Raw genomic sequence first — 8,794 nt, 5'->3', positions numbered from 1 at the left:
GGGGCACTTTGGGAGTCTCCTTTTAGTCAAAAGCAGGAAAGTTACAAGAAAGAGTTTAAAATTCAATATTTCCTTTAATAGTGTTAAACACTAAAATTTTAAAAAAGACAAAAAAAGAAAAAATTTTGTAATATGTGTGAACAGAAGCAAAAGACACTACGCTCTGTCATTTTATCTTTCTTTTGTTGAAAGACTAAAAACTGAAATGTTTTTTAGACAATCAAATGTTAGGTAAGTGCAAAAACTTGTTTTTTTCTTACTTGTGTAGAGATTAATGCCTTTTTTTATTTTTCAGTTATTTTATAATAATGAAATAAAAAGATCCCCCTAGCTGCCAGGTGGGTTTTGGTGTTTGAAATGCGGGGCAAAGCACTACATCACTGCAAATAGATACAGTTAGTCTGCATGTCTGTAGGCTGTGTGATTGCGGAAAATATAAATGCTGCTAATATATTTCCTTTTTACAAAAGCATATCTAAATAGATGATTGTTTTGATGTTAATCTTTGTAAATTATGTATTACCAATTTTAACATTGGATGTAATTGCATAAAAAGCTTGCATCTCAAATCCTTAAAAGTCTAGTATTAAATGGAAAAAACTTTTCCTAACTACAGAGTGGTGAGCTTGCTATTTTTTCCTCTTTCCTATCCTCCATTTATCTTCCAGGATCTTCTCCATCCTGTTTCCCAAAAGATCTTTTTAAAACCATATCAGCAGGCCCTACCTGGGTGGCTCAGTTGGTTGAAGCATTGTCCTGTACACCAAAAAGGTTGAGGGTTCGATTCCCAGTAAGGGCACATATTTTAGGTTTCGAGTTCAATCCCTGGTCAGGGCGTGTACAGGAGGCAGCTGATCCATGTTTCTCTCTCTCTCTCAGTGTTCTCTCGTGTTCGTTCTCTCTCCTCTCTCTCTCTCTCTCTCTCTCTCTCTCTCTCTCTCTCTCTCATCTGAAACTTTAGAAATCATTGCCCCCCTCCAAAAAAAAATCAAAGTAGTCTTTCATATCTACTGTTTTATAATTTCAAACATTATAAAAATAAAACTTTTGCAGTGGCAATTTGTGTAAACTTGAGTACTCCTAATATAACTAGGAATCCCCAGAGGCTCTCAGAATCTAGTTGGTGAAACATCACCCTAGAAAACATCTGAAATGCAAACAGGTCAAAATTGAGAGGGCAGCTAAACACAAATGCAAATTTAAAGCAAGGAGCAGATGAATATGAATTGGCCAGGAATGGAGTCTAAGAATAAGTCTTCAACACCCTGGCCGGTTTGGCTTGGTGGAGAGAGCGTCAGCCTGCGGACTGAAGGGTCCCAGGTTCATTTCCGGTCAAGGGCACATGCCAGGGTTGCGGGCACGATCCCGGGGGAGAGGGGGCGGTTTTCCTCCCCACTGGGGATGCGCCCGCAATCAAGGTACATGCCCTTGACCGGAATTGAACCTGGGACCCCTCAGTCCGCAGGCTGACGCTCCATCCACTGAACCAAACCGGTTTTGGCAATAAAAATATTTTAAAAAAATAAGCCTTGCCCTAGCTGGTTTGGCTCAGTGGATAGAGCGTCGGCCTGCAGACTGAAGGGTCCCAGGTTCGATTCCGGTCAAGGGCATGTACCTGGGTTGCGGGCACATCCCCAGTGGGGAGCATGCAAGAGGCAGCTGAATCGATGTTTCTCTCTCATCTATGTTTCTGACTCTCTATCCCTCTCCCTTCCTCTCTGTAAAGAATCAATGAAATACATTTTTTTAAAAAAAATAAGCCTTCAAAAATAACAAGTATGAGACACTTGAGGCTATTCAAAGCCTGCTCCCGAGTAGTCACAAAGCTTTGATCTGTTTTTATCTCCCCTCTCCTATTACCTGCCCATTGTCCTCTCCAACCAAGTTCTCCAAAATTAAGGAAAACTTCCAGATATCTTTCTCCTGTATTTCATTTCATAGTTTTCACCTTCCCCCTAACTTTTCTGTTGCCTGGTTATAATCATATCTTTATTCTTCTAACCTTTTAGTGATTTTCCTTGAGGCAATCATTTATAATGATTTCCTACCCCATCCTCAAAGCTCCAGAGCACCTTAACTATTCTCATTTCAGAAGACCAAAACTCATTAACTCCTAACAAAGATATAAATGTCAGGTTATTGTGCTTTCTGAAATTGTATTACTGCAGAATAATAATGTTAAATAGAAAAAAATCTGTCACTTTCTGCAACCTTTTAATCCTTCATCATCTCAGATACAAATCTAATGAGTATAATTTCAAGGGCCATGTCTTCCCCGTTCTCCCATTATTTACTCAGGCTCCTACCTATCAGTCCCACAAAACAAAGCAGTGATGTCTCGGAATAAAGAGGCACTTCTGAGATTCAGGCACAATCAAGGGGCACTTCTGCATTCCTCAGGAAACAGTAAGAACTGAACCTGGGCTTGGAAGGAAGCATCTCCCTTGAGCTTCCTACAAGAGGGCCTCCCACAGCCTATGTCCTCAAACCCCCTGTGACACACACACACACACACACACACACACACACACACACACACACACACACATTCAACTCCCACACTTTATTGGGACAAAAGAGGAAGGAGACATATCCAACGTCACAGGCCCACCCACCAGGGGTATCCAGACTTTAACACCTAGTACAACATGAGTACATAATAAATATTGGCAACATGGGATGGGGGAAGTGGGGGAAGATTCATACACATGAAGGAGACTAGAGACCCTCTAGTCTTGGGAACTGAGGCATATACTGTACTAGCAGAGTACTTACACAGGAAGGTAGATGGGGACTAGATTTCCATTTTGCAGATAGGGAGATATTATTCCCTTATGCAGATGGGGAAGAGGAAAGAAACTTCATGGAGGAAAGTTGCTTTGTATATATTTGGAAGAAGAGCAGATTTCAACTTACAGGTGGGTATGGGAGAGAAGTAGGAAAATTTATTTCACATATTAGTAGAAAGGGATGTGGGAGGAAAGTATTTTACAGACAGGGAAAATGCTTCTGGGAAAATCAGTTCACAGGCCATTCCATTCCAAAGTGACAGGAGAGAGAGACATATGCAGGAAAGGAAAAAGGGCCTAGGCCTAGAGAACAAGAGAGGTATACCCCACAGGTACCAGCCCCTCCATTCCATCCCGCCCACAGCGGAGCCAGTCCTCATCCACAGTGGCGATGACACGCAGCACTTCCCCACGCTGGAAGCTCAGCTGGTCAGGTCCTGCAGCGGTGTGGTCACAGAGAGCACGGACTGCCCTGTGGGGAGCCAGATGCTGGGATGAAGTGAGGTGGGGTACCCAGCTGTCCCAGGTCTCATCTCCCCACTGTGTGGAACATCCCTTTGGTTCAGCTCTGGGAACACTGGGCTCGTGTCTAGCAACATGTTGATTCCCTGTGGGGCCCCAGCCCTCTCCTGAGCTCCAAACCCCCTCTTCAGCAACTTATTTGACATGATTTGCACTTCTCTTGTACTTCAAATTCAACATCTGCAAATTAAATAACTCATCTTAACTCTACACACCAGTCCCTCCTCTTGTGTCTCCTATACTGGTAAATAGCACTACCTTCTACCTAGTTGCTCCCAGCAAAAACCAGGGTCTCTCATTCCTCATATCCAATCACCAAAACTAGCTTGGTGTTTGTATCTCCCACTCTTCCACCTGTCTTTCTCATCAACTCCACTGCCCTCACTCTAGTTTAGCTCTCTATCCTCTCTCAACCACTACATATACTCTAACTGATATCCCTTCATCCTCATGACCTCCCTCCCCAGCTCCATTTCCCACACAGCAGACAGATCCTTCAAAAACAAGCAAGCATATCCCCCAGCTTATGGCCCTTCAGTGGTTCCCCCTACCTCACAGTGAGGTCCAGTCCTACTGAAGCCTGTAGCTTCCTGTCACTGCTGCCAACACCTCCACTCTGGCACAACCCATCATGTGTCCGTAGTACCTCACTGCCCTTGGGCCTCTCCACTTTTGCATCCTATTCCTTCTGACACACCCTACACCATCACTGGGCCTTCCCTGAGTCTGCAACCTTGGGAAGAAGCCCTGTCTATATGGCCCCTTTCCTACAACCTTTTCCATACAGAATTTTTAAAATATGTTTTTATTGTTTTTCTTTTCTTGTTTTAGAGGGAAAGGAATGGAGACAGAGGGGCGGGGGTGGGGAGGGAGAGAGAGAGAGGAGAGAAACCTCAATGAAAGAGCAACATGGATCAAACCTGCAACCCAGGCATGTGCCCTGACCAGGAATCGAACAGTGACCTCTTGGTGCATAGAACAACACTCAACCAACTGTCCCACAGCAGCCGGCTCCATACAGAATTTTAACCGCTTGTTTACTCATTGGTATCTCCACTGGACTACAAGCCCCTTGAAGGCAGGGGCTCCAATATGTTTATCTTTGTTTTCCCTCCCCTAGCATAATGCTTGGCACATAGTAAGTACTTGAAAAGTATTACTGAATGAATGAAAAATCAAGAAACCTAGTTCAATGGATTAAGAAACCAAAGGAAGCCAGACCCTAAAGCAGAAGCAATCTCTGGTGCCAAATTAGAAGACCCCACTGAAGGGGGAAGCACAATCCCTCAGGGTATGCACATGGGCACATCCAAATACATAGTTGTCATTAACTGGGCACCTCCTCTGTGCCAGATGCTCTTATAAAATTATGTTCAGTCTCTCTAACAACCACAATAAAGGTATAAATTATCCTCTTTAAGGAGAAAGAAACCAAGGCTCAGAGAAATGAGTTCACACCAATAATAGCAGAAATGTAATGCAAACTAAGCACTGTCTGACTTTACAGCCCCAGAGCCTTTTAAACTACCTCCCCTCCCCTCTGAAGACAGAAATGCGCGCACACACGTGCACACCAATGCATTCTCCCCAATTCTCCTTACCGATGGGTCTGCACCATGCTGGGTGCTGAGGCCTCAAGCTCCTCCGGTGAACTGGGAGTCTCAGAAGGTGCCACCCTCTTCACCAGAGCCAACACATTCACTGTAGGAGGCAGCCAGCTGGATGGTCTCCTGGAGGAAGGGATATAGGGTCACATTTACCCCACCTCCAGAAAAAAAACAACACCCAGGGCTCTGGAGGGAGAAGAAGGCTGAGCAGCCTGTGCTTCAAAAGAGATCAGGAGCTGGTCACTGCTAAGGGCAGAGAGACAGGGTGATTAGGGAGTGAAAACAGGTCTACAACACAAAAGTCACTGAAGGACCTCCCGGGACCAGTACACTCAGAGAGACCTAGAGGATCACTGGAGAGTATCTGAAGCCAGAGTTCAGCAAATACTTCCTTTTTTCTAAAGGGCTAAATAGTAACTGTTTTTGGCTCTAAGGGCCAAGAGGCAAATGGAGAACATCATATAGGTGCTTATATCACCATTAAAATGTAACTTCTCAAGAATGTAACCATTTTTAGCTCATGGCTGTAGAAAAACAGACTGACAACTTCTGACCTAGAGAATCACTCTAGTTTCATATTTGGGTAACTGGGTGATGTGGGATGGGGTCAGAGGTCATGGAGGGGGACCAGGTGCCCCATTACCTGGACTTTAGAGTTCCACTGTCAGTTTCTGTGAGGGCCCCAGGCACTCCAAACAGTCTTCCCAGCCACACGCCTCTGCCTGGTGCCGTGTCCTCTGTGGGCAACGATCTCTCCTGTGCTTCCTCAGGCACAGTCCCGGGACACCTGGATCCCCACCGACGAAGGGAGAAGCCCTCCGTGCCCCCAGAGGCATAGACCCGGGAGGCCTGGGTCAGCTGCTCCCACCAGCTGCCTGGTTTGGGAGGGCCTGAGGGGGCTGAAGGGCCTGGAGGAGTCTCCTCAGAAGCCCCACGAAGGCTCTGGGCCAGCCGACCCCCCCAGTGCAGCATGGCTTGCACAGTCTGCTGCAAGGCTGGCGGTGAGCCTGGCGGGGCAGGAGTCTGAGGTGGGCCCAGGGGCAGGTGGTGGTGATGCTCAAAGAGCAGGTCCAAGTGGAAGGTGAGCACCGACAATGGCTGCAGCAGGAGCAGCAGCTCTGTGGACAGGGAGGGGCAGCCACCCCGGGCCAAAGAGAAGAATCCAGTGGGCAGGTACAGGAGGGACAGCAGGCCTAGAAAAGAAGCAGGCTAACATTAGTCCCTGCCCTCAGCCTAGTCCCAGAGGGCTCCCTGCATCAGCCCACCCATCAACAAACATCCCCAGGCCTCATTCTATGCCAGGCACTGGGGCAGAGGAGAACATGGTGGGGAACAGGGCTGATACCTCCCTGCCCATGTAAAACCACTGCCTAGAGAGGGAAGCACATAGAGAACAAGTGGTGATAAGAAACTGAGTAACAGAAAGGACAGGGCCATGGGAGCAAAATAGGGGGTGAGGGTTAGCCTAGTCTGAGGGCAAGGTGAAGCCTCAAGTAATATCTAAAGGATGAATGAAAGTTAATGAGGGACAGGAAGTCCTATTCTAGTTGGAGGAAAGAATCAGAAAGGAAGCCTGTCAAGGAACCAGGGAAAACCCCAGACTTAGAGGCAAGAGAAGAAAGCAGAGGCCAATAATCAAGACGGGAGGTTATAGTGAAGATTTGGGTCTTTTCCCCTGTGGGCTAAGGGACTCCTTGGAAAAGTTTTAAGCAGAAGAGTAATAAGATCGCAGAGCAGATTAAGATCATCCCGGCATTAGTGGGAAGCAGCAGAACAGATCCCCTTTCCTCCTTTCCTCCTTCCCTCACAGCCTCGCAGCCCCATCCTCTCCCATTTGAACCTCTGACCTGCATCTTCCTGCAGACTGGAAAACCACAGCTCCAACTGCTTAGTGCTGGGGGAGAAAAGGGAACAGAAGCTCAGGGAGGTGGAGGACTCCAGCGCCCTCTAGGCAGGGGGTGGGAGATGAGATTGGAACAGGAGAGGTTTGCGGCAGGAACCTGGGGAATCCCACCTGAGATCCCCCTGCAGTCCCCAGGCCATGGGAGGGGCACCAGAAAGAATGCCACTCACTTGAGGAGGCCCAGGATGAAGGCGTGGAAGCGGCTTCTGCTGCTGCTCAGCGGGGCTAGACGGCTGACCTGGCTATACAGGGTTCCAAAGGACCGGGTGCTGGAGCCTGAGGACAACCGGAGCTGTCAGCCCAGCCCCTGCCCCAGCCCCTGCCCCAGCCGGGCTTCCCTCCGGTCCCAGCCCCGGCAGAGTCCCACACTTCACCTGGCTTCACCGATGCCTCCACCACGCTCCAGGGGTTGCTCCTGCGCTGCCCAGTGATGAGGTCCTTTCGGAAAGGCTTCAGCCCATCAGCCACCAGGGCATGGAGAGCCGGGCAGAGGGTGGTCAGCACCAGGTGCCCCACATCTGGGCTCAGCCGGCTATCCCCCAACTGGGCCTGGAGGCAGCGCAGTGGGCATGGGTCCAGAGATACCAACAGCGCGCTTCCTGTCCAAAGTTCTGCGCCCCCAGAGCTATATTCACCTCCTCAACCCCCAGACCCTCCCACTGACAACTTCACCTTCTGAACCAAGTTTCGGGCGGCCCCAAAGTGCGTGATGATTTTATCCACGGAGGCGCTGACGGCTATCAAGAGACCTGGGGACGGGGAGGGGAGAGACGCATCAAAGCCCCTGTCTCCCAGGAACACCCGAGGACCTGAGAGACACGGGTTCATGCAATCTGACTGTGAGGGGCAGCGGATTCCAAGGCCAGGGCGGGGGTGTCCTACCTTTCTTCTGCTCCTGCAGCTGGCCGGTCCCACTCTGGGCTTCTGCCATCCACAGTCGCTGGGCCCCGGGGACACCGGCAAAGGACCAGGAACTGCGGACTGCGGGGAGGAAAGAACGCGGAGACACTTACCGAGGGTTATTCGAGGACTCCAGGCTTTGGCACTGGTCACCTCCTACGGGTCCACAGCACCCAGCCCTGAAGTCTTGGGAGAGGGGACACAAAGCTGGGTACAGCACGGGCAGCGGGACCCAGGACCCCGGAGTGAAATGCTGCCCGGATCTCAGCACTCGCAGCCCCTGTGCACCCCAATCCCCCGTTTCCATTCCTTCTTCAGGGCCCAGCTCCCACCTCCGCGATCCCGGAAGTCCAGGCGCAGGGACAGCCGCGTTCACCTCCCGCCCGCCCGCTGGGGCCTCTAGGGCAGGAGATGACAGGGCGAGGGCGGGGGAGGCACCTTCCCCCCACCCCCGGGCCTGCGTCCTGCCCGCGAACACGGAAGAGCACGTGGGGAGCCCGGACCAATTGAAAGACAGACAGACGAGAATGGAAAAGAGAGGGAGGGAGCGGAGATCCAAGGGCTGGGAGGCTACTGTGAAGGCACCAGAAAGGGGAAACCCAGGTCCTACTCCGGCATCGCTGCGGAGGGCGCCCCGCAGCCCAGTGAGGCTGGTGGCTAGGAAGGCGAGACCAGGCCCTCTGCAGCCGGGAGAGCTGGGGAGTTGCACCCTGCACGTTCCCCCAGCAAGGAGGCGGTCGGGCCCGGCCCGCCCTGGCCAGGGGCTCCACAGAGGGGTCACCCCAGGTCCCTATCAACGGACTTGCTGGAGGCCCCTGAACTGAGTTTGAAGCCGCACAGGCCCGCGTCCACAGCGCCCGGCCGGCACCGGAGCGGAGCCAGGCTCCCAGAACCAATGAACTCGCTAGGAATCGGCCAGATGGGCGGGGCGGAGCCAGGTTCCCAGAACCAATGAACTCGCTAGGAATCGGCCAGATGGGCGGGGCGGAGCCAGGTTCCCAGAACCAATGAACTCGCTAGGAATCGGCCAGGACGAAGGGCGGGGCGGAGCCGGGAACCCGGATGCAACCACC

At 50.7% G+C, this 8,794-nt stretch overlaps 3 protein-coding genes across 4 annotated transcripts in view; 1 reads left to right on the top strand and 2 right to left on the bottom strand.

The window, feature by feature from the left end:
• ASH1L (ash1 (absent, small, or homeotic)-like (Drosophila)) overlaps positions 1 to 4,742 on the top strand; it is a 127,722-nt gene extending 122,980 nt beyond the window's left edge. Inside the window, exon 28 of the mRNA XM_015571690.1 lies at positions 4,432 to 4,742. Coding sequence (XP_015427176.1) covers positions 4,432 to 4,436 — 5 coding nt within the window. The 3' untranslated portion in view covers positions 4,437 to 4,742. The remainder of the gene's footprint in view (positions 1 to 4,431) is intronic.
• LOC102762973 (RUN and SH3 domain-containing protein 1) lies at positions 2,549 to 8,506 on the bottom strand. Of its 2 annotated transcripts, none has more exons than XM_006775690.2 (9): positions 8,307 to 8,506; positions 7,704 to 7,802; positions 7,494 to 7,570; positions 7,196 to 7,370; positions 6,992 to 7,097; positions 6,766 to 6,812; positions 5,562 to 6,111; positions 4,913 to 5,041; positions 2,549 to 3,261 (listed from the first exon to the last, which is right to left on the bottom strand). In XM_006775690.2, the coding sequence occupies exons 2-9, from the start codon at positions 7,750 to 7,752 to the stop codon at positions 3,093 to 3,095; spliced, it is 1,302 nt and encodes a 433-aa protein (XP_006775753.1). In that variant the 5' UTR covers positions 7,753 to 7,802; positions 8,307 to 8,506; the 3' UTR covers positions 2,549 to 3,092. The 2 variants fall into 2 exon arrangements, with proteins under 2 accessions (XP_006775753.1, XP_006775752.1); XM_006775689.2 differs by lacking the exon at positions 8,307 to 8,506 and adding an exon at positions 8,054 to 8,190.
• Positions 8,499 to 8,794, bottom strand: part of LOC102762877 (RUN and SH3 domain-containing protein 1-like) — a 3,221-nt gene continuing 2,925 nt past the window's right edge. The window contains exon 3 of the mRNA XM_006775771.2: positions 8,499 to 8,625. Coding sequence (XP_006775834.1) covers positions 8,499 to 8,625 — 127 coding nt within the window. The remainder of the gene's footprint in view (positions 8,626 to 8,794) is intronic.

The sequence above is a fragment of the Myotis davidii genome, unplaced genomic scaffold, assembly GCF_000327345.1.
Source record: "Myotis davidii unplaced genomic scaffold, ASM32734v1 scaffold208, whole genome shotgun sequence".
NCBI classification, from domain to species: Eukaryota; Metazoa; Chordata; class Mammalia; order Chiroptera; family Vespertilionidae; genus Myotis; species Myotis davidii.
Note: the sequence above shows the minus strand (reverse complement) of the source record. Positions and strands in the feature narration are given on the sequence as shown.

Excerpts from the sequence above, each read along its gene's own strand:
- LOC102762973 (XM_006775690.2), bottom strand. The coding sequence starts at position 7,752 with ATGGCAGAAGCCCAGAGTGGGACCGGCCAGCTGCAGGAGCAGAAGAAA. Across the intron at positions 7,571-7,703 it reads GCTGCAGGAGCAGAAGAAAG|GTCTCTTGATAGCCGTCAGC; the intron begins GTAGGACACCCC and ends CCCCGTCCCCAG. Across the intron at positions 7,098-7,195 it reads GGAGGCATCGGTGAAGCCAG|GCTCCAGCACCCGGTCCTTT; the intron begins GTGAAGTGTGGG and ends GGTTGTCCTCAG.